Source organism: Aedes albopictus, chromosome 2, assembly GCF_035046485.1.
Source record: "Aedes albopictus strain Foshan chromosome 2, AalbF5, whole genome shotgun sequence".
Lineage (NCBI taxonomy): Eukaryota > Metazoa > Arthropoda > Insecta > Diptera > Culicidae > Aedes > Aedes albopictus.
The window spans coordinates 268,297,608-268,325,211 of NC_085137.1; the positions used below are offsets into that span (position 1 = coordinate 268,297,608).

At 43.0% G+C, this 27,604-nt stretch overlaps 2 protein-coding genes across 5 annotated transcripts in view; both read right to left on the minus strand.

The window, feature by feature from the left end:
* LOC109621778 (integrator complex subunit 3 homolog) overlaps positions 1–27,604 on the minus strand; it is a 490,050-nt gene that overhangs the window by 38,276 nt on the left and 424,170 nt on the right. For all 4 annotated transcript variants that reach the window (XM_062854920.1, XM_062854919.1, XM_062854921.1 and 1 more), the window contains 2 exons: positions 8,105–8,236; positions 7,757–7,936 (listed from right to left, as the gene is read on the minus strand). In XM_062854920.1, coding sequence (XP_062710904.1) covers positions 7,757–7,936; positions 8,105–8,236 — 312 coding nt within the window. The remainder of the gene's footprint in view (positions 1–7,756; positions 7,937–8,104; positions 8,237–27,604) is intronic.
* The window catches only part of LOC134288974 (uncharacterized), a 37,410-nt gene continuing 18,048 nt past the window's right edge, over positions 8,243–27,604 (minus strand). The window contains exon 2 of the mRNA XM_062854926.1: positions 8,243–10,654. Within this exon, the coding sequence (XP_062710910.1) occupies positions 8,539–10,401 (1,863 nt within the window). The 5' untranslated portion in view covers positions 10,402–10,654 and the 3' untranslated portion in view covers positions 8,243–8,538. The remainder of the gene's footprint in view (positions 10,655–27,604) is intronic.

Consider the following 27,604-nt stretch of genomic DNA (forward strand, 5'->3'; position numbering starts at 1 on the left):
GTTCTATAGAATTTTAAGCAATGAAATCTCGAATGAAATAATATGATTCATACAAAAACCATTCGGAAATAAACGTTTAAGTCTTATTATGTTTTATTTTTCAATGGATCACTAAAATAACTAAAACGGCCGCTATGAAATGAATAGATAGCACCACCGTAGACTTGTGTGTTTGACGTAACTCGACTGCTGTCACTGTGTTACAGTCCATATACGGTGGCGCTTTTGTTTTGATGCGGTGAGATGCGGAAAAGTTGGCTTCAATGATCCATTATATTTGACTTTGAATTGAAATTTTAGTGAAAAGTATGGATAATCATTCAAAACAAAACATAGTATATTGTATAAGTTTTCTCGCATAACTTTTATAAGGTGTGTAATAGTCTTTGTTAGAAAAACAATACGAAATATATAAGGCAAACTTATACTGTTCATAACGTTTTTCTAATATTATCCAAAAGCATTCTGCATACTTTTCATTAGGTAAACGAAATGGCAAAAATGTATAACATTTTCTTATGAATTTATTAAGGATGTTTTTTACGTGTAGACATCCTATAATCTTTTTTTTTTTTATTCAATTCATTTATTAAAGGCTCATTGTTTAATCAAAAACTCTACGGAGCCGCAAATCTTAAAGAATATTTTGTTATTCTATAAGCAATTCACTAACAACTAATAAAAAGTTCTGCGGGCACACTTCTTCCTCGGGGCAGATCCGGAACCAGAACTCGACCGAGATGCTGCGAACTGGGCACGACGCTCACTGGCCGATGGCTTCCCCATCACTTCCAGGATCGATTTGGCGACTTCTTCCAGCTGCTTTATGCTCTCCTTTCGACGAATCTCCTTTTCCGAATCTTTTGCTGTTTCACAAACGATTGTTTCCCAATGTTCCTCTTCTGCCGATTCCGCATTCTGCTCTTCCACTTCTTCTTCCAAAATTTCAATGATTTCGCTCTCCACTGTATCCACATGCAATTGTATTGTTTCCTTTCCTGAGACTACGTCAGCGTATGAGCTGTTACTTGGAGTTTCCTGTTGGCGACTTTGCTGTTTGTTCCGAACCGCACGTTTAGGGCAGGATTCCCGTCGGTGTCCCGTTGCTAGACACAAAAAGCACGTGTCCTTTAGTCCAGTGTAAAAAATCCTTCCTTTCCTATTCAGAACATCGAGTGATGGTGGAATTGGCTTTTTCACATTGATGTGCACACCGCGCACACCGGTAAACATGTGAGCCAATCCCAAATCCGCGGAAAACTTCTCACGAACTACGCGTTCCACATCTCCATACGATCCAAGTACCTCCGCTAACTTTTCGTCGTCCAGCTCCGGTGGCAGATCGAAAACTCGGACGTACTGCATATTGATACCGGCTATGCACATGCGTACCATAACCGAGTCTCCGTTTGTGTAACTAAATTTGCGCGGTTCCAAGTTCCTTTTCAATGATTCCATCATTGCATCGAAGCTCGTAAATTTTACGAACAGTGACCGGTCTTGTGCCGTTCTATATGCCGCCTCCATCAGCATTGGATCAGTGTCCAATTGCTTGATGAAATTAGCAATTTCATCCCAGGACGGGCGGGCGCTGCCGGGCGGGAACCGAAACTGGGCAGTGTTAATAATCTCGTTCATTTCTTCAATCGGGTGCTCTTTTTGGTGACACACAACGTACCGAGAACAAATGAAGCTGAAGCGAACGACCGGGAACAATGCGCGCGAGTTGATCCTATAATCTTATTTTATTTTATAACTAAGTAGTTTTTCCACTAGCACTTAACTTGTTATTTTTTTTCTATTTTTTCACTCCTAGAAAAACCAGGAAAATTTAGAGAATTTTATTTTATCTCTTGAGCAGACACCTTTAAGCATAGATTTACATGACCTGGAATTTTCAGTTAAATAGACTGGAAAGTCAGGCAAAGTCAGGGAATTTGATTTTCAACATTGAGTCGACACCCTGCGACAAAAAGTACCGATATTGATTAAGTATCCACTTATCCGCGAGCGGTAATGGCGGCGGCGGGTATCCACTTATCCACGAGCGGTAATGGCGGCGGTGGGCATATCCAACCGGTTAGGATTTTGACGTTTCTTGGGGGAAAGTCAAACAGTTGCATTCTCCTCCTCACCCCTTCACCCACCGTTCGGTGGCGCCAACCGATTACGATCCCCAAGAAACGTCCAAATTCGAATCGGTTATTTGTGCCCGCCGCCACCATTACCGCTCGCGGATAAGTGGATAACCAATCGGTTCGGATTTGGACGTTTCTTGGGGGGAGTCAAAACAGTTTCATTCTCCTCCTCACCCCTTCACCCACCGTTCGGTGGCGCTAACCGATTGTCATTCGCAAGAAACGTTAAAATGCGAGTCGGTTACACTCAGGAAAATTGCCTCATACTTGATGGCAAATATCCATGTGCCAAACCACATCCAAAAAATATGCAACCAATACCCGATTACGCAGGCAAATTAGCACATGAGTATGTGCTCTAAATTGTATGAGTCGCTGCTGTATGTTGCCTCATCAAAAGCATGAGTCGCACTAATGGAAAACATTTGTCATATGTGCTTTTGTCGATATAAAATTCGATCAGTTTATTTTAGTCATTGTAGCAATATGGCAGATATTTTGCAAACTTTCAATGATGGAACAGAAAGCCTGTTTTGTGAGGGATCTGCTGTTTGTATCAACTTTGCTCAATTTCAACGGTTTTCGCTATTATGAGCGAATCCAACTGATCGAATTTTTAATCGACAAAAGCACATACGACCTATTCAAATCGAGCTCCAGAATTTATTTGAGTTTACCTGAAATATTTTTGATTTTACCATGCTTTTTTCTGCGTGTAGTTTGAAAAATTAATAGGGTAAGAAATCAAACTTTGAACTAGGCAAATTGTAATCTCAATTTGAACCATTTCAAAATTCATTAAAACGACGTGCTTTTCAGGCAAATATTGTCCTTAGAAAGATGTTAAACAGCTTTCCGTAATATAACCTGATAACATGGACTTTAAAAGCATTGAAAAAAGCGTTTTTGTCATGGAAAACAGGCAATTGAAAAATCATTGTGATTTCACCCATTTCCGCCAAGAGAAAGCACATTTTCGGTGCACTCGTACAGCTCATGCATTTGTAACCGTTTGGTTACAAATGGTTGGTTTTTGTTTTGTATTTTATGTTGTTTGTAGCTGGGACGAGACTCGCGAAGAGGAAAAAAAGCAACGTCAAGTGCAGCCCAACTGAGCTGTCAGTTGTAGCCCGTTTGATTACGTTACCTAAAACGAGGAAAGTATTGCTATCCGAGATAAATTCTGAAGCCAAAATTCACTCCGAGCAGCGTTTTCTTCTCCTGTACTGCCAAAAATAAATTGAAAACAAAAATATTCCAATGATAACTTTGCTTGGCGATTGTTGGCGATGCAAAATTTCACCTCAACATGATTTTGTGCGTGAATGGGATTCAGTCACACTGCATGTGAGGTGATGCGGTCACGTACGTGTTTGAACCACCAGCCCAAAACATAATGTCAACACAGATAGGAAGAAAAAAAATATAACAAAGCTGAGAAAAAGAAGACCGTCTTCGCGAGTCTCGTCTCAGGTTTGTAGGACCCTTCACGTTTCTTGTGTAAGAACAGTAGAAATACCACAGTAGTGATAGGGTCCCGTACCGCTGTGAATAAGTTGTCTGCTACCAATTTTGTAACATGGCTGTAATAATGAGCGGCAACGAAATAGCGAATGACGGGAAAGGGAGAAAATTAGAATTTTAGCGGCCATTGCCTTAAATCGGCAGCTATTCTAATCAGGCGTCCGTGTGCTGTGGATGTATTTTGTGCAGTGGTAAAAGTTTTCCGTTTTTTGAGGAACTAACCCCCCCCCCTTGACGTTGGTCAAGTGGAAACCTGGGAAGAAACCTGTTCAGGTAATTGTGAACCCTGCACATAATCACGACCCTCTTTTAAAGTGTATGTCCCGTCCAATAGGACCTCTTTTGTTGGACCTAAAATAGGTCTCCACCGTTCAGCACACGGCTCGGCCCGCGGAACCGGGAACGGTTCCCGTGCCTAACCGCAAATGATCGTGAGTCCCCATAGGAGGACGAATAGCTCGGGCCGAAGGCCCTAAACGTTAAGGAGCTTTCCCCTCTCGGCCGTCCAAGGTGGTTAGTCCACGGCCGGCCGATTGCGTCCAAGAGGGAAGACGCCTGCATCCCCCCCGCCAGCAACGCCCGCTGGCCCGTCGGCCGAGTACCGGCCCAGACACCGCTCGCCTTGCCATCCGGCGAGATTTCCGGCCGCACAGCTCGACAGGAGTCGCTGTGTCGGCCATCGAACCCACCATCAACACAGCAGCGGTATGTACCGGTACCACCGAACATAGAATAGGTTACACATAACAAATTTACACTCAATTATTACACAGAACAACACGCACACGCCACAATTAGGAACTTTTAATAAATGCATAAGAAATGTGAAAGTTCCTGTGTTTAGTTTTGTATCGCGAAAGTGCCCTTGATTACCCAGTAGCTAGCCGACCCTGGGATTGCCGGAGAGTCTCTTGTGTCTTGAGTCGGCCCGGCACTGATAAATTGACGATTAGTTTCACATTGTATCACACGCAATATGTGAACACGTCAAATGAAAGCTTATTTATCGTAGAATCGACCAACCGAATAATATTCCGCATTATTTGTCATAAAATTATCAAATTTAAATGATTCTTACTTGGAGAATGTTATTGTTCGTGCAGTTGAAAATCGGAATTTTTTACACGCGAAAATCGGTTTTCCTCCTAAACCGTATGTCGGACGTATGTCGGGCACAGTGCGCTGGATAAAGGGCCAGGTCCGCTGTCCAGCGTACTACGTCCGACGTTAGATTTCACGTATGGATTTTGAGAAAATTCGATTGTCGGGTGTGGGGAAACTTCGGGTTTCAACCGCGACGACAATATCTTAAGTTGAACCATTTGTAATCTAAATTTGAACTAGTAAACGGGGATGAGCTTCTAGTGTTGGCTCGTAGATTGCGCTAGTGGTTGCTTTGTTTACTCTTGGGGGAAGAAAAAATCCAAATTTAGTTTCCAAATTCCTAATGAATTTCGAACATTCTGAGTTGAAATTCCACTGCCTAATGAAAAATAGGTATGAGAATTAGCAGATTCATGTGATTTATCATTGGTTAGCATGGAATTGGCTGTTTTGTGAGATGCTCGAGCTGCTGCTGCCAGTAGTTCAAATTAAGATTAAAATTGGTTCAAATTATGATTACGATGGTTCAAATTAAGATTAAAATCATTGTTGGTAAAAAATCAAATATTTCAATGAAATTCGGTGCAAATACAAGCTTTTTACCATTTAACAGAAAGCTTATACCCGTGGCTTTCATGTACATACGATTTTGCCGTAGTAAATTATTTCCTTGTGGAAGAAAAAATCACTTAAAATTTGCACTGCTTCAGAAAGCCGCAATTTGGTTCAAATTTTGGTTACCTACCCTATTTTAGTTTTAAAAATTTTATCAGTTTACCGAATAAACATGAATATTTTTGTTTCAAACGAACGAAATTTGTTTCCGTGATAGAAGAAATGAAGATTTTTTTCTCAGTGTATATATTCCTCCAGAAATTTCTCCGGAGGTTCTTCCAGGAATTACTTCGGAGATTCCTTCAGGAATTCCTCCGGAGATTCCTCCCGGAATTCCCCCAATTCCTGCAGTAATTTCTTTGGAGATTCCTCCAGGATTTTCTTCGTAGATTCCTTCAGGAATCCTCCCAGAGATTCTTCCGAGGAATTCCTGGAGGAATCCTCGGAGGAATTCCTGGAAGAATCCTCGGAGGAGTTTCTTGACCTCCGGAGGAAACCCGAACGAATCTCCGTAGAATTTTTCGGAGCAATTTCTGGAGGAATCTCCGGAGGAATACCTGAATGGATACCTGGAGGAATCTTCGGAGGAATTTCTGGATGAATCATTGGAAGAATTATTGGAGAAATCTCACTGATGCCACTCCTGGTGTAATCTTAAAAGAAAATCCTGGAGTAATACCAGAAGAAACTATAGGAGGAACCCAAAAATTTACTCCTAGAGGAGATCTAGAAGGAGGTTCTGGAGGAATCCCGGAAGAAGTTGCTGGAGGAAGGATTTTCTCTGCGAAATCCCAGAGAAAAACCTTCTTATGGAATGCCAGAAGATTCATCACAAAGAATCGTTCGTGAATCTTCATAAAATTTCCTGTGAAGCTTTGTCCCAGTATTTCTCAACGACTCCATAAAGTAACCGCCAGAGCCCCAGCAGAATTCCTTCCATCGTAGTCGGAACGCCTAAATTACAGAATTTTTAATTAGTATTTAACCTTAGTTCTCTCTGTAATACCATTAAAAGTTTCCCCACAATTCCAGCGTAATGTCTCTAATCAATATTTTCCTTGAAAAGCTTCACAACTCCGTTGGAATCTTACTATCTGGATTTTTCCCAGAAGCCCACCCAAAAGTTTTAAATTGAATCATTTTCCCTACACGCGCGTGAAAAACTACATTTAAATTTCAATAACATTTCCTGAGGAAACGAACGAAATTTAGTCCAAATCGTAAACAACCTGGTGCCCTTTTCTTCACATCTTTCTTACAGCATCGTTTCGTTAAAATGCTGTCAGTTAAACAAATGTCAAAATTACTTACGGAAAAAGGTGAAATTTTACTTGAGCGCTCTACACTCCAGCCAAGTGTTCAATGATAACGTTTTCAAGGAAAAAACAACCGATCGTCTTCATCTACAGTCTACTCGATACCGAAATTGAACGTGTTAGTCACATCAAGGACCTGGGCGTCATCCTCGATTCGCAGATTTCAAGCAACATGTTTCGTACACTATCAACAAAGCATCCATAGCTTTAGGATTCATCTTCAGAGTTGCAAAGAATTTCCACTGTTTGAAATCGCTCTATTGCTCTTTAGTTCGTTCTACGATGGAGTATTGTTCCGCAGTTTGGAGCCCAGCATACAATAATGGAGCAGAAAGGATAGAATCTGTCCAACGCCGTTTTCTTCGTTTTGCGCTTCGCAAATTACCTTGGAGAGATCTTTTTTGGCTGCCAAGCTACGAAAGCCGATGTCAACTGATAGACCTTGAACTACTTCGCACCAGAAGGGACACCAATAGAGCTCTATTTATCGCAGATGTGTTGCAGGGACGAGTCGATTGCTCATCCATTCTGGAGCAAATCAATTTGAATGTTCGGCCTAGAGCACTACGGAACAGTGTTATGCTGCGACTGCCTCTATTTCGTACCAATTATGCATTCTACGGCGCACTCAACGGTATGCAACGAGTGTTTAACACAGTCGCAGCCTTATTTGACTTCCACTCAACACGAGAGGCGCTTCGCCGGAGATTTTCCCTGTATTTCGCTGGACGGACCAATTAGCTCTAGACAACAGACGAATTTAGTTTTAAGTGTTATTTCTTGACTATTTAATTTGTGACTTTTTTTTGTGTTATCGATAAGTATTTGTATTTTTTTCTGTATTGCATCGTTTTATATTAATTTTTACCCATCATTGGGGCTATACCATGCCTGTTGATGTAATAATAATAATAATACTTGGCAACAGGAAACTTAGCTTAAGTGGATAGATTTCCCCTTTGCACGATCCTCTCGAAAGCCTTTCAATGTTCGATATTACAATTATTTTCATCTTCTCGGACATCTTCATAACATATCTCACATTTGGGCATTACTTACATCCGTCGAGTCATCGCTGGCATATGTGTTATCCAGATTCTTCTTTGAGCTGCTGATGGAAGTCGTTGAATCTTTTTTGCTTGCAGGCGGTTTGCGTCCGCGACTACTGGTACTCCTGCGCCCAACGGATGCGGAAGTTTCGTCTTCTGCAGCCAGAGCAAATAAATCGGCGAAGTGTTTCTAGAACAAACGGATACAGAATAAAAGATGCAACTTTTGGATAATCTGCCGTTCTACAGATTTTTTTCTCATTTAGACGAAAATATATACAGATGATAATCGTGTGTAGAACGGCAGCAAAATAACGTGAATTTTTGATTCATAATAAAAATGTGCGTAATTGTTTACCTTTTGACTGTCTGTACTGTGGGCGAAGGCTTGTTGCAGAGATCTCTGCATTTCATTCTGCACATAAAGCCCTGTACCAGTACCATTTCCATGTCGACAACTACGTCGGAAGTGTTCTAGATGATAAAGTATCTAAATTACAAAACAGAATATTAGTGTTGATACGGTTATTAAAAACCCGATTGATTCCACCTATGGTGAACAGAACCCTTCTTATATTTATTTAAATTATTGTTGTATTATGTGTATTTAAATAGCATCATGGACCATGGACTAAACTACCAGAAATGCCAGTTATGTTTAAAAAAATAGCTCACATTTTTTTTTTCTTCCTGTTGGGAAAATTAAGCCACTGCGTCCAATAGGCTGAACTTTTGTGGCATGTCCCGTTCTGATATTCGCATCTAGCCAGCTAATTACCATGTGCCAAGTAATCAGCTACTGCCACAACGCGTCGTCTCCCAGTCAGGTGCAATGGAATTAATAAACTCCAAGACCTTCCCAGGTTTTGCAGACCAGATCTCACTGGGTTGCAAGCAACCACTATTTAGAAATCTTTGCCTGCGCGTGTATAAAGCCCCAAAACTGCAAAGCAGATGTTCCGAGGTTTCACGTTCCGTATTACAGAAACGACAGATATCACTCTGAATATGGCCAATATTTTTCAAGTGATACCCGCTCGGGCAGTGTCCAGTTACTAGGCCAGTGTATGTACATAGAGCTCTCTTGTTGAGCTCTAAGAGCATTTTGGTTTTATAAGCATTTGGTGTTATAAATCGTTTTGACTGATTGCAATTTTTGACATCCATCCAATTGGATATCACCCTCTGCTCAGCCCAGCGTTTCAGGTCCATTTTAATTGTACAGTTTGATATACCACAGAATGGTTCTGGGTCAGCAAACTGTAAATTGGAACCACTTTTAGCAAGCTCGTTTGCCATTTCATTTCCTTCAATGCCACAGTGACCTGGAACCCAGTATAAGTTTACTGAATTCCTTTGGCACAGCCTGCGCAGTGAAAGAATGCATTCCCAGACAAGCTTTGAAGTACATTTGTAAGCGCACAATGCTTTTAGTGCAGCTTGACTATCTGAGAAAATACAAATATTTGCATATCTGTATTTTCTCTCAAGGCAGATATTTGCGCATTTCAAAATAGCAAGAATCTCTGCTTGAAACACCGTAGGATAGTGTCCCATCGCCACTGAAATTTGTATTCCAGGGCCGTAGATTCCCGCTCCCGTTTTTATTCCAACCTTTGAGCCATCTGTGAAGAATTTGATTGACCCTTGACGAACAGTGGGACCTCCGACTTCCCAATCTGCACGAGTTGTTTCGTGCAACTTGTAAGGAACATCATGGTTATCCACAGGTTTCATCCAGTCTTTAATCATTTTCATTACTGGCCTATTTTGGAAGTATTGTGAAATGCTCAGGTGACCTTCAAGATCACCTGACACAAACTTTTCAACTCGTTCAAGTCTTAGCAATTCCTTTTCTGCTTCTAATTGCGCGTACTCGTGCAAAGGTAGCAGATTGAGAATCGCATCTAAAGCTTTTGATGGAGTGCTTCGCATCGCTCCTGTAACAGCAATGGACGCAAGACGTTGAATTTTCGCAAGCTTTGATTGTGTGGTAGCCTCTCTTGTTTTTGGCCACCAGACAAACGAAGCATACGTCACTTTTGGGCGGATTATGGCAGTATAAATCCACATTATCATTTTTGGTTTCAAGCCCCACTTCCTGCCAAAAGTTTTGGAGCATAACCAGAACGCACTTGTTGCCTTACCGATCACGGACTCAATTTGAGCATTCCAGTTCAGTTTAGCATCCAGTATCAAACCTAAGTATTTGACTCGATCACTAGGATGAATTTGTATCCCTCCAAGCCGAAAAGCTTTTAGGTTGATCTTCCTTCTCCTAGTGAAAGGGACAATTACGACTTTTGACGGGTTGATGCTAAGGCCCTCCTTAATACACCATGAATGTGTATAGTTTAGGGCCCTTTGCATTCTCTCCGAAACAGTTTCGTCATACTTTCCTCTCACTATTATGACTATATCGTCTGCAAAGCCCACAACTTCGAAACCTTTTTCCTTCAAGCTTCTTAGAAGATCGTCTACAACTAAGGACCACAATAATGGTGAGAGGACTCCTCCTTGAGGGCAACCTTTCGTTGCCCTTACTGTTATAGAAGAACTTCCCAGATCAGAGGTGATTTCTCTTTTTGCAAGCACAGTATAAATCCAATGTATGATACATTGGTCGAAGTTTTTGTTCTCCATGGCACGCTTCATAGATGAACAGGAGGCATTATCAAATGCTCCTTCTATGTCTAAAAAGGCGCATAGAGCTATTTCTTTTGCTGAAAACGTTTTTTCCACTTTTGTTACTAGCGAATGAAGTGCTGTAACCGTTGACTTACCAGATTGATAAGCAAACTGGAAGTCAGATAGGGGATGCTCTTTTATGTAAGAAGAATTGATAAAATATAGCCTGCTGCTACTGCTACTGCTACTAGCCCTGTGCTTCAGTGACTGTCGTTTTTATCTGAGACGTTTTTATCGCTCTAAACTTGCTTTTGTTTTGCATCGTTTTTTAATCGATTTTAAATATACGTCTGTGTTGAACTGCATGTCTAAAGTGTTAAACCGTATCATCAGTATAAACACTCGTTCCCAGTGTTAGTGCCCATCGAGAAATCTATTCATTTTGTGTCGGCAGCTGCGCGGTGATAAAAATCTGATTGATCACCATATTTTCATTCGTGCTATACTGCAGTTCGTTGTGGATTCCATCCGTTATTCGTGCCATACTGCGTTTCGTTGCGTACTCCATCTCCGCTATACTGCGTTTCACCGTGAATCGCTTCTAACGCGATAAGAGTATCTCCACCGGTGTTCTATATCAATATCGAGTTCGACGAAAAGGTGTAATTATGGCGAAACTACTTTGCGGAGAGTGTAAACAAGAGATTAACGATCTCGAACCAATTCGTTGTGATTTCTGCGAGGCCTCGTTCCACATCAATCAACAGTGTTGTGGATTAAATTGTCGCACCATGAAAGACGCGTTTGCATCAGGGAAGGCAATGTTTATTTGTTCCTTCTGCAGAAGGCAGAAGTAAGCTAAACGGTCGTTCCATTGAAGCCTATATTGCTGACAACTGCAACCGCCAACAAGAAGCAATGCCACCGCTTGCCGATGTACCAAAACAAGTACAGGAGCTGTTCACAGTGGTCGAAAAACTGAGCCAGAAAATTGACAACTTTACTGGTCAGTCGACCCAACCATCCCAATCACTTGGTATTTCCTCGCCGTCAGCATGGCCTAGACTCGGTGTTAAACGCCGTCGAGAAGATCGAAGACCGGACGTGTCGGTTCCAGCTGTAAGCGGTACGAAGACGATCGATCTAAGCGAGATCCAACTGTCTGTGCCGTCTATCACGAAAGCCCCGCTACCGGAACAGTTTTGGTTGTATATGACTGGATTGAATCCGCTAATTACCGATACCGACGTGCAAAAAATAGTTTCGCGATGCCTGAATATTTCTGATGGTGCTGAGGTTGCGCGCCTTGTTCCCAAAGGGAAAGACGTGTCAACTTTGACATTTGTATCCTACAAAATCGGATTAGATCCTGCTCTAAAGGAATTAGCTCTTGAGCCTTCATCCTGGCCTGTTGGAATACGTTTAAGAGAGTTCATTGACTACTCAAAAAACTGATCCAAAACTCAAACACCACTCAACAATCCGTTGACCATTTCCCACAACACTCCCGTTTAAAAGATGAGCTAGGCTCATTGAATCACTGATACCAGCCAGTTTCAACACCAGGATGCACGCCTGCAAGCCTCATGGGAGCCCCTAATCCCCTCGTCACAGTCGAGCCCTTCCTGCCAGCGTCCCGCAGCCATCCTGGTCCTGTGTACGAGTGTGGAGAGGGGGTCTTCCAACCCGTCCTCGCAGGCAAGTACATTTCCGATTGTAACCCCCCCGGTACTATGCTCAGTGGATACAGTAATCACAGGGTCGGAATGCTGGATCAGTACATCAACTCAACTACACTCAGAAATCCATCTCCAGCGGGAACTCATAATGAGGCTATATTGTAACTAGTGGGCAATCCCTGCCCAGCACTGGTGAGACCCCCCCTCCTTCAACTGCCTCAGGGTCGGCGTACGCGCTTGACTATCGCGGCCAAGCAAACACTTAAACACTTCGATTGAACACAAACCCACTTTATTTCGCTTTCTACACAAACTAGGTACCTTTATTACTTCCCACTTTCTTACTGGCTAACTCCTACCTCACTTCTTCTTCTTCTATGCAGTCGGCGGGGCCCCTTCTTCTCGCTCCGCTACTTCACCTTCTCCTTCGTCCTTCCTTTCGGTGTCTTTCTTCTACGTTGTCGCCTTCCGTTGGGTTGGGCGGCCGTTCGATGTCCGAGTCGCGGGTCTAGTCGCGTCGCGTTAACTCCAGGACACGCTTCCAAAATGGCCGCGCCCCTATTATCTGGCGTCTAACTGGCCAACGGCGGTCTATCCGGTCGACGGAGTGGCGTTCTTGACGGTTGGGCCAAACTCCGGACCTTGGTTGGTTCGCGCAGCGTTAAGGCGTACTTTCGGCAGTTCTCCGGCCAGGTAAGCACTAGGCACAGGTAAGTACTAGCTGCACAGACTATTTAAAACTATAGCCCAGGGGTCCTGGAGGGGGGGTTTTTTTGACGGTTAATGCTAGGTCGGTCGGGTATTAATGCGCTGTGTTGTGAATTACCTGGATGCTATCACCACTTCTTTACTTCCACTTTTCACTCTTTGCAGACCAAAGTCTTAATTTTGCTGGCTTTATAAATTCACTTTTAGCTTTCTATTTGCTAGCTCACGTCTTGCTTTCACAACTGTTGCAAGGTAATTGCTGGATTCGTAATGGTGGTTCACGATCCAGGCCTTCGACCGTCCTGTAATCCGCCCATACAATTTCGCCCCATCATGGCCCCTTTTACACCACCCCCAATGGCCGCCCAACATATCCTTCTGCGACGTCTAGTGGTGAGTAGCGGAACAAATTGCTGCGTTACCTCACAGTGGGTGTTGGGTAGTGTCCATGTTTAGATATTTAAGGACTTCCTTGGTTTGACATAAAAATACAACGAAACACAAAATCACGAAAATCTCACAAATCTTGGACACTTCAACACACCACTGGTTACAATATCCATAAGTACTGCTGAAGGATAACACCCACGAATAGCGTCTTATGGTTTACCTTTCGCTCAAAAGCCACACTGTAAAAAATCTTCTGACTAAATCTCCTTTCGAGTTCGGGATAAACGGGACCAATATAGCACAGTGGTGAGATTTTTCGACACATTAAAATGCCTTTAAACTCAATTTTCTCATGCACATACATATATTAACAATTTTACAAATATATAAACTTTTGGGTTTTAGCTTATTCTAATTGAGGGGGTTAGAAGTGGGTGTAAGGGGTGTAAGTGACAAAAACCTAGTTTCGAGTAAATGAGGTTCAAAGTTTTGGACCAATTTTTCATCCCATACAAAATGTATGGTGTTTCAAAATCAACCCAATTTTCTCAGATTTATTGTATTTTTTCTAATCATCGTAGAAACAATCTCAAAAAAGTTCCTGAAAGCTTAAAATCTGAAGAATTCTATGATATGCTCAGCTCAAAATCGACAAAATGGTCACTTACACCCCTTGGATTCTGGGCCCCTCAATTGTGACGTCACATTTTACATTTTACTTGCGGTTTTGCGTGGGTTTTGGTTTATGTGGGCAATTTCTAGCGGTGGCTGCTTTCCGAAACCGGGCGATTTCTAGTGGCAACGATGAACTTCGGAGGTGGTCTAGGGTAACAGCGCAGATTTCCGGCCTCAACTCACAGAAGTTCCTTTAGAGGAGGGGGAAAGATGATGCGAAATTCCCAGCCGGATGGGGAAATTCCAGCAAACGTTGAGGGTCGTTTGAAACTCGTCAAATGGTCCTGAATTCAGGCACTGGTTTGCCCAAATCGTGGGATTAGGCCCGAAGCTCTTCAAACGAGATGGCGATTACTGGCCTATGCCCTCCAGACAAGATGGCGGTGATTCTGAAGGCAATCGGCGCTTCCGTGGTAGGCTTCCGTCCCTTTTGTCTCTTTGTCTGGCAACTTGAATGGTCTCCGCCAGACAAAAGCTGTTAAAATAAAAGAAAAAGGCCCCTCGTGGACCTATGTACGCCGATTAGATTTTGCCACATAATTTTGACACCCACCACACAAACCGCTTTTTATTTTTCGCAATTAACCGCTTATTTGTAATAGTGCATGGAAATTACCTTTTTCTTTCACGATCTATCCTAATTTGATGAGCACGGTAAGTGTTCGGCGATAATGTGCCACTTTACCCTAGATTTAAGAACAATAGATTTTAGGTTTTCTATACATTTTTAGCTTCTAATACACTAACTCACTTTAACCGTACTTGGATAGTTTTAAGTTTACTAACTTTACTTTAAGAAAGTACTAACCGCACTAGCCCTACAGATTAAAGAACAAAAAAAACATGTTAAAAAAAATCACCACCATGCACTCGCACTTTTTGCGTGCTTCGTAGTTTAAATTTCCGGCGCGCACTTTCTACTCGCTTGAGCGGTTGGGACAGAATAATCTTTACAGTGCTATTTGCCAAGCTCGCTACCGTACAATTTTCCATAAGGCACACGAACGAATCCGAATTCGTCGTGTTCATGCATTTCGTATTCGGGAGTGCCATGCCCCTCGCCCTACCTATGACTGCCTCCTGCGGCTAAGTGTCTTTTGCCACAGTTCACACCGCTGTTAACAAACTCCCTCATAGTGAGTGGTACCGTAGGTTGGGTGTTGGGAGAAAGAGTGACTTTCTTGTAGCTCAGTAAGCATAGCACAGGGTTGCAGTTAAGGGGGTAAATTGATTGTTGATGTCTCGTGATAAAGTTACGAGTTGAAGCTTGAAACCATCGGTTACACGATGAACATACTTCCCTTCCGGTAACTCGCACCCCTTTTGGCAGTTCATCTTGCACTGGTTTTGGACCTAGAACAACAACGTGTCCCGAGATCATTTCAAACGACCGCATCATACCTCCATCTTCAAGCCAGCCATCTTCTGCAGTAGTTTCAACCCCGGGATGCACGCCTGCAAGCCTTATGGGAGCCCCTAATCCCCTCGTCACAGTCGAGCCCCTCCTGCCAGCGATCCGCAGCCATCCCGGTCCTGTGTACGAGTGTGGAGAGGGGGTCTTCCAACCCGTTCTCACAGGCAAGTACATTTCCGATGAACATCCTTCCCTTCTGGTAACTCGCACCCCTTTTGGCAGTTCTTCTTGCACTAGTTTTGGACCCAGCACAACAACGTGTCCCGAGATCATTTCAAACGACCGCATAATACCTCCATCTTCAAGCCAGCCATCTTCTGCAGTGGTTTCAACCCCGGGATGCACGCCTGCAAGCCTCATGGGAGCCCCTAATCCCCTCGTCACAGTCGAGCCCTTCCTGCCAGCGATCCGCAGCCATCCCGGTCCTGTGTACGAGTGTGGAGAAGGGGTCTTCCAAGCTCCGTTTACAGGCGAGTACACTTGTAATCCCAGCAACTGTCTCTCTGTGCCCGTTGTTCCATATTCCAGAATTTCAAACACGCCATCAAATACCATGGTTACAAATCCGGTGTTTAATGATACCTTGCTGATTTATTATCAGAACGCTGGAGGAATGAACTGCGACGTTACCAAATACTACCTAGCAACATCCGACGGCTGCTACGATGTTGTAGTACTGACCGAAACCTGGCTTGATCCCCGAACCACATCCAGTTCGGTTTTCGGTCCCGATTACGAAGTATTTCGCTGCGACCGGAGCCCCAGAAACAGCCGCAAACTAACAGGTGGTGGTGTCCTCATAGCTGTGAAGAAGACACGCAGGGTCACCAATATCCAAAACGACCTATGGGGAAGCGTCGAGCAAGTGTGGGTTCGTATCCAGCTGTCAAACCGCTCTATCTTCCTTTGCGGAATCTACTTCCCGCCAGATCGTATACGTGATGAATCATTGATCGATACGCATAACCTGTCTATTATGTCAGTTGTCGAAACTGCCTCAGCTACGGATGAAATCATCGTCATTGGGGACTTCAACCTACCTGGAATTTCATGGCGGTCGTCCTGCAATGGGTTTCTCTATCCCGACGTCGAACACTCCTCTATACACAACGGTGCTTCCAAACTCCTCGATTGTTACAGTACCGCTACGCTAAGACAGATTAATCAAGTGACTAATGAAAACAACCGCTGTTTGGATTTATGTTTCGTTAGTGCTCAAGAAGAAGCTCCAGTTATTATCGAGGCTCCGTTACCTTTGGTCAAAGATGACAATCACCACAAAGCGTTAGTTATTGTAACCTGTGATTACAATTTTGTGTACTTTTGTTGTTGCGTGCATTTTACCCACATACACCACTGTGTTTTGTGTCATTTAATTTAATTATTTTTATTAATTTTTATTTGCGTAATTAGAAATTGGGTTGTTTAGTGAATAAAATATTGCTATTTCCTATTGCCTAATCGAAAGAGCTCATTTTTTTTAATATAACGTGATTTTATTGGATTCCAATACCTTTGTTTTGATGGTGAAATTTCAATTTTCGTGGATAGAATGACAGTTCAATCGATAAAGTGACAGTTCGACCCGAACAAAAAAATTTCTCCATACAAACTTTAAATGCATTTTAAAAATAGTTCCCAAGCTCCAAAAATTATGAAATTTTGGATCTCGACTAATTTTTGGGTGGAGAATCCGTTTATGAAGTAATCCGAATACCCCTAAAGAACCCAATTAGGGAAATAAATTCGTAAATATTGTATCGGTGAGGCATTCGACCCCCAAGCTCCCCCACTCCAAGGCACACATCAGCAGCAACAAGCAGCAGAAACAATCGAGTGCGATGTGTCGTTTGTTTTTGGTCGGGCCGATGACAATTGAACGGGAGAAGTAACGGAACCGTGTAGTGCGACGGACGCGTATTTTAACCCGTTTTAATTACGCCCGGAAAAGTGGTGTTTCGCGTCGAAAGCTGGAGGATTGTTCCCAGCAACGTCGGTAGTGATTCCGCGAATGGTTCACTAGTGAAATAGTGCCGGCCCACGGTTTCGGGTACGAAAAAAGTGCTGTGGAAGTGCAGTGCAAAAGGGTACTGGACCACCGTCATAGTGGGAAGCTAATTGTAAAGGAATTTTCGCTTCCCGGCGGTCTAGTAAAGTGTCCGAAAACCCACCGTCCTCGCTACACGGGCTCAGCCAGTAGAGCCAGTCTCGCCCGTGTAGCTAAACGTCAAGGAGGACGAAGACAGGTAGGTGTAAAGGGGCTCACCACCTGTGGTAGTTAATTGCGGTTACTACCAGAACTGTCTACGGCGAGTAGACAGTTCGGTGTTTATACACCATCGTCGCTAGGGGGGACCCGACAAAGGAGCCCGCTCTTCCCCCTAGCTAACTGCCAAGGACGGTTGCTTCGGCAACCCCAGTGCCCAAAGAAGAAGAAGGAGAAGAAGAAAGAAGAAGAAGAAGGAAGAAGCCCCGCATAATCCGTGCGGGAGCGAAGCCAGCAACGACCACCACCACCGTTTTGCAGCAAGGGCCCCAACGAGTCGACCATCGAGAAGTGCCTTGGGGAGAACGGGGCAAAACAGGTCAGATAAATATAAGTAATTAAAATTGAAAAAATACACAGCGTAACAAAAATTAACTTTTGGTCTGTCTCAAGAGCAAACTTATGTGTCTCCGAAGGTTTTTGGGCCGCTGAATCCGAATCCGGGCTCAGATTTGCTCCAACACGTCACAATTTTGAGCTATACCTCAATTTATAGGGCAAAATATGCGATTTTGGGCTTTTTTGACTGCAAGCCATTAAGGTTGGAAATATTTTTTTTGAGCAATCAAAAGGTTAATTGGTCAATTAACATCTAAATTAACGGCTCATGCAAAATATTTCCTTTTACCAAATCGATTTTGATAGTTTTAAGTGATTTATGTTAGGTACGATATTTCCCATACAAGTCACCCTCCAAAAGTTGCATGCAAGTTTTCATACTAACATAAAATGCTTAAATCTATCAAATTTGATTAGGTAAAACAAAATACTTTGCATGAGTCGTTAATTTAGATGTTAATTGACCAATTAACCTTGAAAAAAATATTTCCATGCTTAATGGCTTGCAGTCAAAAAAGCCCAAAATCGCATATTTTTCCCTATAAATTGAGGTATAGCTCAAAATTGTGACGTGTTGGAGCAAATCTAAGCCCGGATTCGGATTCAGCGGCCCAAAAACCTTCGGAGACACATAAGTTTGCTCTTGAGACAAAAAAATGTTGCGGTGTGATATTTATTTAAACATTTCATTTCATCCGAAATCCAGAATTTAGTGGAGGTACCCTGCTTTAGGCCGCCCTGCCGGGTAACAGCGGGTAAGGGCTGATACCATCTCCTTATAATTGGCGCTCAACGTAAATTTTGACGAAAAATCTTCGATTTTTCTCACTGAGCGAGGGGTACTTCCACCAAAATTTGGATTTTGGGTGGAATAAACACAGTGGTGGGGATATTTTTCACAGTCGCGTGGTCGTTTGATTTATTTTATATTGTTGTGTGTTGTCCTGAATCGGTTATTCGTCTCGTCTGCAGAACGAATTGGTGCATTTTGGGTCTCTTTGTTCTCAGGGCGGGATTTTTGATTCTCTTAGGCCGATTTTGAGGCAACCTGGTGACCGAGAACCATTTTGGAACCGTCAGTAATCCGAAAACTGGTTCCTCACCGTATTTATACTTACGAAACAGTTGGTAAGTTTCAATTTCGTCCACATTTTGAAGGTTTGTGATCTCATTCGTCAAAATGCCGATCGACATGTTGACGTTGGGGGAGTTCAACGTCGCCTACTTCCATTTGCGTGCCGATCACTTAGAACCTGACGAAATTGACTTTGAATTGAACTCCCGCGGTGTTGTTATCCCTCCTGGATCGGATCAATTCAGTTCCAAAAAGCGTCGTCGACTACGAGCGTTATTGGTCAGTGAGCAGGAATGCTCCGAGACCGCTGTCCGCTCCTTTAAAGGGGATATTGACGCGAAATTGGAACTTTGTCGTGGCAAATTTGAGTCCATGAAGGAAGATTTGGGGTACAGGTGTCCGAACAAGGAGGTTTACCGGAGCAGATTGCTCCATCTGGGTGCTCGGCTCCAAATCGCCAAAAACTATGTCGTAGGGGAGGCCAATAAGACCTTTGCAGATTTGTTGAGCGATGTGGTAGCCCTCCATAACTACCACTTCGCGAATAGTTTGGTGCCTCCTCTCACGCCAACCGAGGAAGACAAAGAAGATGATGGTGAGGATTTACTGACTCAAATTGCCGCGGGAAAGGATGTTTCACCGAAAGGAAACCAACTTCCGATCGTTGAAGCATCCTCCAATCAGGCGGTGGGCGAAGAAATTCGCGATGTCTTACTTGACATAAGGGCGGAGATCAAAAGGACGCAAGAGCAAATTAATCAAAGCGAAACTAGGACTGCATCCAGAGTGGATTCACTCGAAGATGTAGTCAGAAAACTAGGTAGCGGCCTTGCGTCCATTAGTACGATTGCATCCGGACTACAGAAAACTAACCGCGAAGTGCAAACACTTCGCGAGAAGATCTCTGAGTTACAGGACATCGTCAACAAAATCATGCCTAACGCAAACTCCCAGAGTTTCCCGGTAGATACGCATGATCTTCGATTGCAACAAAGTCCCGATCTACCGGATTTGCCTGATTTTGATCAGCAAGCGTTAGAAGGTTTGGGTACTCCGGAGAACCTGCAGAAGCAAACTTCTAGCAAGAACTTTGGACTACCCAATCAACCATTTCCTAGACGTTTTGACTCCCGTAAGGTGAATAATTCTAAAAGTTTTGAGAATCTCGGACCTTCGCTTAATTCCCAGCACTTTTACCAACAACACACTCTTCCGAATTTCGCGCTTCCGCAGCAGTCGGGAAGCTTATCATCGGTAGAAATCACCGGTTACCAGCGGCGGCCCCAACGGGTGGCCGATTGGAAAATCAGGAAGTATGCTGGGAATGACGAAGGAATGGGACTCAACGAATTTTTGGAATGTGTCCACCATTACGCTGAGTCAGAACAAATGTCCGAGGTAGAACTGTTTAGCTCGGCAATGCATTTGTTCACCGGTAACGCGTTGGCTTGGTTTCAAGCGATGCGTTTCCAGAAGCGGTTCTACAACTGGAACCACCTGGTGTGCGAGTTGAAGGCGAACTTCGTGCACCCGGAACTTGATGCTGCGCTGAGGATGAAAGCGTCTCAGCGGCGACAGCAGAGGAATGAATCCTTCCAAGATTTTTATCTTGAGATGGAGAAGATCTTCCGTGCTATGCCTGCGCCACTAAGTTCCCACGAGAAGCTAGACATCCTCAAGCGAAACCTGAGGCCTGATTATAAACAGGTACTCGTTTTCAAGCCGGTGAACACATTGTCCGAGTTGATGCTCATCGGAAAGACCATTGATGCTTCCAAAACCTCCATTTACCAAAAAGTATTTGGAGTTCCCAAGGAAGCATCTACAATTTCAAGTAAGCCTGCATATGATGGTTATAGACAGAGCCAGCAGCAACAACAACCTCGTGACAATGGAAATGGGTACAAACCAAGGGTATTCTACAACAAGAATAGCCCTCCATCGTCACCAAAACGAAATAGACCTCCACCTCTTCGTTTCAAAGAAACGGGAGGTCGACACGAAAGAAATCTCCGAGGGAAGACTAATCCACTCCCTAAATCTCCACAGTCGCGACAAGAGGGCATTATATGTTTGAGCTCCCTGGTGGACAAACACCGTCCGCCACACTTGGGAGTGTGCTACAACTGCGGAATGCAGGGGCATGAACATGAAAAGTGTTCAAAGCCCAGGCGTGTTTTCTGCGTACTGTGTGGATTTAAGGGATTTGAAGCTTCTCGATGCCCTTATTGTTTGGCAAATGGGATTAGATCCAATTAAACTTGTTGGCAATCTAATTCCTCTGTAACCATTCAAAGATAAATTTCCGTAGCTTTTATCTGTACCAATTCTTCAAATGCTGTTTCCATTTTAAAATTTCTTAAGCAATGTTTCTTAATTGGTACAGTGGGAGTGAATATTAAATTTAACTTCAAATTTATAAACTTTCCAATTATTTTGATCCAGGCATCTGTTGCTTGCATATTGCTCAACGATGACCTGCAAGTAAACATCATATTCAGCGTGAGAATTGTGAGAAAATCTAGTGGAACACCAGAGTGAGTGTCCGATTCCTGAATCTTAGCGGCGGCCCAAGACTGTCAAACCCTGGCTTGACAACTACGGTTGTCACCACTAGGACACACTGGTTAGTACACTATCTTTAATCACCATACTCACCTGAAGAAGGATGGTGTCGCCCACAGCCTGATTGAGCCGTTGGAGGGAGACAGCAAATTTTCCCAAGCCAGCGTGAATATAAAATTTTCCAGGAGCTCCTCGGATCCACCATATCGACTTCACCAGGTTGCTCACTTGGGAGCTTCCGAAGATCGATGGATCCGGGAGCATCACGCATCACTTCACGCTGGCAATCATCTTCTTCCCTCAGGAGCTGACACCTAAATCTCTCGGCACCTGACAACTCATCGAGGTTGTGAACCTCTAGGGGTTCTCACCTCTATACACCATCAATACACCCCAACTAAATCTTCCTTCCCTGACGGAAGGACTCAAACACGACTGCCGATCCATTCGGGAGGTCATCTATGTATGCGCACCTGTACACTGAAAGTTATCTTCATGTTGATTTCCAGCGCATAGATGACAACACCATTTTTAACCTTTTTTAATTTGTTTGTTCTTCGTTATTTTATCTGCCAGAATCAGGGACATTCGACTGATTCCAAACGGAATCAGTTCGTAATTGATCTGCATTCACGTTCGGTGTCTTGCTCAAGTATCCTTGGGAAAGGAAGTACTTGTAGCGTAAAAGACAATACCTTGCGTCCATTGCCCGTTTGTTTTGGTATTTTGTGTGCCGCATGAGTTATATTGTTTGAGTGAAATAATGAGAGTGAATGAGAATGAGTGAAAGTGTGTGAAATGGCGGGGTGTTCATTCAAATGTCTTGTGTGATTGTGGGTACGCGTAGGCCAGTGATTGGGATGAATGAGTGATACACTTTGGATGAATGTAGATTGAATTGAAACCCCACCTGTCTAGTAAATATAAATACCGTCAGGACGGGAATACTGGACGTCGGAAGAAAAGAATAACAAGAAAAACAAGACCACGACAACCGTTCCTCTGCTATGCTACTTCCGACCGGAGACTAGCAGGGTTTTAGGAAGTCAGGTTGTTTTGAGTGTTATCCCGAATTGGTCTGGGGAGTTGAAGATTCTTAGCTCTCCCATTGAGAACCGGATGTGTCCGAGGGTGGTCTGGTGCCGTTAATAGCGACGGATCCCAGTCCTTGTCTGCAGAACAACCACGAGACGATGTACCGATTTAGCTTTTCCTTTTTGGTTCGGTCGTTCCCTGATTGTGTCTTTGTAACATTTTAATCTGTGGAAAATGTCTTGGTTTGGTTAGGTTAGGCAGATTTTTTATTTACACTTTTTTATTTATTTTTATTTATTTTCATGTTAATTTATTTCATTTTAACTCGTTATATATTATTTGTTATCGGTGTTAGGTGTTAGGGCTAGTTAAAAAAAAATGTGTCCACATTTTTTTTCTCCTCGGTGCGGGCGAGATTGTAACCTGTGGTTACAATTTTGTGTACTTTTGTTGTTGCGTGCATTTTACCCACATAAACCACTGTGTTTTGTGTCATTTAATTTAATTATTTTTATTAATTTTTATTTGCGTAGTTAGAAATTAGGGAAATAAATTCGTGAATATTGTATCGGTGAGGCATTCGACCCCCAAGCTCCCCCACTCCAAGGCACACATTAGAAATCCTCTACATAGAGATAAGCGGAAGTTACATATGTCGATTCGGCAACGCTGTTCATTTTGTTTACATCAGCTGCCAACACTTGCTGCAAAGCTAGATGTTCAAACTTTGTGCGTGACTTCGTAGTGGTTCAAGTTGTTTTGTTTACATTTTCTAATTATGGTAGATTTTTTTTTTTTCAAAATTTTGAAAAAAATAGCGGAGCAATCGATGAAATCTGAAATTTATTGCAAAGTGTTAAGCTAAACATATCGGCAGAAATGAAGCAAGAAGCAGCAATGAAAGTTTTTTCGAGAAGTGCAGCAACAAAAGTTTCGTCATAAGCTTGAGCTTTTGAAAGCAGAATTAATTAAATTCTATCTTTTTACTAAACTTACATATACCGTCAATTTCTCGATATTAAAAATAAATAATTTTAATTTATTTAGTTCGGATTGCAATACCGTTCAATCGACGCCTTCTTACGAACGATCAGCCTGTTCATTTGGCTCACACTTTGACAGTTCTTTCTGCACGATTGGCTTACAATGGCCGCCTCCGCAGATCTCTATAATGTAGGATTACTAGCACACATCAGCAGCAACAAGCAGCAGAAACAATCGAGTGCGGTGTGTGGTTTGTTTTTGGTCGGGCCGATGACAATTGAACGGGAGAAGTAACGGAACCGTGTAGTGCGACGGACGCGTATTTTAACCCGTTTTAATTACGCCCGGAAAAGTGGTGTTTCGCGTCGAAAGCTGGAGGATTGTTCCCAGCAACGTCGGTAGTGATTCCGCGAATGGTTCACTAGTGAAATAGTGCCGGCCCACGGTTTCGGGTACGAAAAAAGTGCTGTGGAAGTGCAGTGCAAAAGGGTACTGGACCACCGTCATAGTGGGAAGCTAATTGTAAAGGAATTTTCGCTTCCCCGCGGTCTAGTAAAGTGTCCGAAAACCCACCGTCCTCGCTACACGGGCTCAGCCAGTAGAGCCAGTCTCGCCCGTGTAGCTAAACGTCAAGGAGGACGAAGACAGGTAGGTGTAAAGGGGCTCACCACCTGTGGTAGTTAATTGCGGTTACTACCAGAACTGTCTACGGCGAGTAGACAGTTCGGTGTTTATACACCATCGTCGCTAGGGGGGATCCGACAAAGGAGCCCGCTCTTCCCCCTAGCTAACTGCCAAGGACGGTTGCTTCGGCAACCCCAGTGCCCAAAGAAGAAGAAGGAGAAGAAGAAAGAAGAAGAAGAAGGAAGAAGCCCCGCATAATCCGTGCGGGAGCGAAGCCAGCAACGACCACCACCACCGTTTTGCAGCAAGGGCCCCAACGAGTCGACCATCGAGAAGTGCCTTGGGGAGAACGGGGCAAAACAGGTCAGATAAATATAAGTAATTAAAATTGAAAAAATATTTATTTAAACATTTCATTTCATCCGAAATCCAGAATTTAGTGGAGGTACCCTCCCGGATAAAAACTAACCATAGGGTATTTGGTGAAAACCATTCCTGTACCATACAGTGTACCAGCTACAATATAGTGTATTGTAATGGAATGGTTCGCTAAAAGCTTTGCACATTGGTAGCTACTATACATTTACATCCGATCTTTATGTATTAATATATTATACTGTTTTTCTTACGTTTGAACCATTCACTATTCTGAAACAATCTTTTTCCGCGCATTTTTAATTATTTATTCAGTTTATGATTTATTCTGTGCTTTGTTTTGTTGATGTTCGTGACATTTTTGTTGCAAAGGAAATGAAAGAGGAAAAAGTGAATAAGTTGAAACATCTATTTAAAGTCAATAAAATGTTTAAATAAAGTGGTAAGCCAGGTGTCCTAAGGACTGCATATCCAAGAGATATGGTGGGCTAGGTATGTAGAGTGCGATGAGAGGAATACGAATGTAGGTCAACCCAGAAAGACGCAGGCCAGATTACCGTAAATCAGTGGATGAGTTCAACACTATTCTTTCTCTTCTTCTCTCATGTGAAATTGCCTTGTACAACAACCGAATTAAATGCGATTTATCTTTGACATTTTTAACATAAGGACTGGACTGGACACTGAAACGACTTGTGATATAAGTTCGTCTTCGCTTTTTAACCTAACTTATAGTTGAATCGAACTTGACAGTTTTCTCATGTGTTGTTATGTACATATTTCATAGTTCAGTCAAACTGGAGCCTCAATATTGCAATAACGGTTAAGCACGCTGTAATGATACTTATGTACCTCGTCACCCACTTCATGCAACTACATTAGTGGTCTAATAACACTTAGCGCGCTAGGCATAGTTCCATTATGCCGCTCAAAGTGTAGCCACAAATAATGCTTAGTTTGCAAAACCCAGTTATCTGGCTGGTGGGACATGGGAGCCTAAGCTTCAACTGTTAATGCAATCAGAGGCTACTCAGACTTAGACAAGTTTAGGTTAGTTTGGCTAGAACTGCCATTATCGAAGGAACTTGACGAGATAATATAACATTATATGGTTTATCTAAGGCGCCGTCCACAAATTACGTAACGCTCTAGGGGGAGGGGGGAGTACGGCCAAGCGTTACGGCCCATACAAAAATTTTCGGGGTTTCATACAAAAAAGCGTTACGGAGGGGGGAGGGGGGTCGAAAAAGTTCGATTTTAGCGTTACGTAATAAATGGACGCTGCCTAATGTAAAACAATACAACATAACAAAAGAGAATCATTCCAAAACCATGATTAAATTTATAACCAGTAGTGAAATTACAATTAAAAACAATATATTTACGGTACATTTTATTGTTTGAAACCATACGTGTACCATACAATGTACGGTATATTAAAGCCCACGTATCAGTATTTCAAACAATTCATTTACAATAAAATGTATGGTTTTGTAAAAAAATATATATGGAGAAAAATATTTTTTTATATTGTTACGATACTTAACAACCCGTATAGTATATTGTAAAAATCTTATTTACAATTCACTGTATGGTGTCTACATTACATCTTATTGTTTTTGTATTTTTTATTTTTACAGTGGTGTTTATTGTAACAATATGGTTCTAAATAGTACTGTTACAATACAACATTCGGTTTTTCTACTGTATTTTTTATTCGGGCTGCTTTAGGCCGCCCTGCCGGGTAACAGCGGGTAAGGGCTGATACCATCTCCTTACATTATCTCACTCCATGATCACCAGATTAGCTTGGCGCAATCGATCAGTTCGGTTTTTTACGATTTTCGTAAAGCCGACCATCAGAGCATTATCGAATACCTGGCAGCTATTGACTGGAACGATGTTCTCGATGAACGTGACGTGGACATTGCAGCGCAGACTCTCTCGCACATTCTGGGACATATCGTCGATAGGCATGTGCCTAAAAAGATTCACGCCAACAATGACCATCCATGGATATCTCGCGATCTGCGCAGGATGAAGACAACGAAACGAGCAGCACTTAAGCGTTATTCGAAATACCGGACCTTCTCTGTGTTTTAATCGATATCAGCGCAAAATTCAGCAAAATCTGAAGTCCAAACCGCAGGAGTTTTGGAGGTTCGTGAATGAGAAGAGGAAAGAATCTGGTCTTCCTACGACGATGACTTTGGACGAAAAGGTGGCATCCACACCAGACACTATTTGCCAGCTTTTTGCAGAAAAGTTCTCCAGCATTTTCTGCAATGAAACTCTTCCGGCAGCGATTATTGCTGAGGCAGCAAATAATGTTCCTTTGGTAGAGGACACTTGGGCCAACTTTGTTGTCGATGCGACAATGATTTGCGATGCGGCTGCGCGGTTAAAACATCCACGAAACCCGGGCCGGATGGAATTCCTTCTGATTTTCTGAAAAAGCACATTGAAAGTTTGCTGATTCCCATACTGCACGTGTTTAATCTCTCGTTGTCCAATGGAGTGTTCCCATCAATTTGGAAGACGTCTACGATGTTCCCTGTGTACAAGAAAGGCGACCGGCAAAATGTCAACAACTATCGGGGTATTTCGTGTCTATGCGCGATCTCTAAACTGTTTGAATTAGTTTTGATGGACCCACTGCTGTCTCATTGTAAACAATACCTGAACAAAACGCAACACGGATTCATCCCGGGCAGATCCACCGCTACTAATCTCCTGTGCCTCACATCAGATATTGCTGACAGCTTTGCCGAAAAATCGCAGACAGATGTCATCTATACCGACTTGTCCGCGGTTTTCGACAAAATTAACCACGCCATCGCAACTGCTAAATTAGAGAGACTCGGCTTAACCGGCAACCATCTGCGTTGGTTTGAATCGTATCTTACTATGCGTAAACTTAGCGTCTCCGTAGGCGATTGCCAATCCACCGAGTTCTTGGCAACATCCGGAATTCCCCAAGGAAGCCACCTAGGGCCTCTGATTTTCCTACTCTACTTTAATGACGTGAACCGCATGCTGCGATGTCCTCGGCTGTCATACGCGGACGATATGAAGCTTAACCTTTTAATCCGTTCCATCTC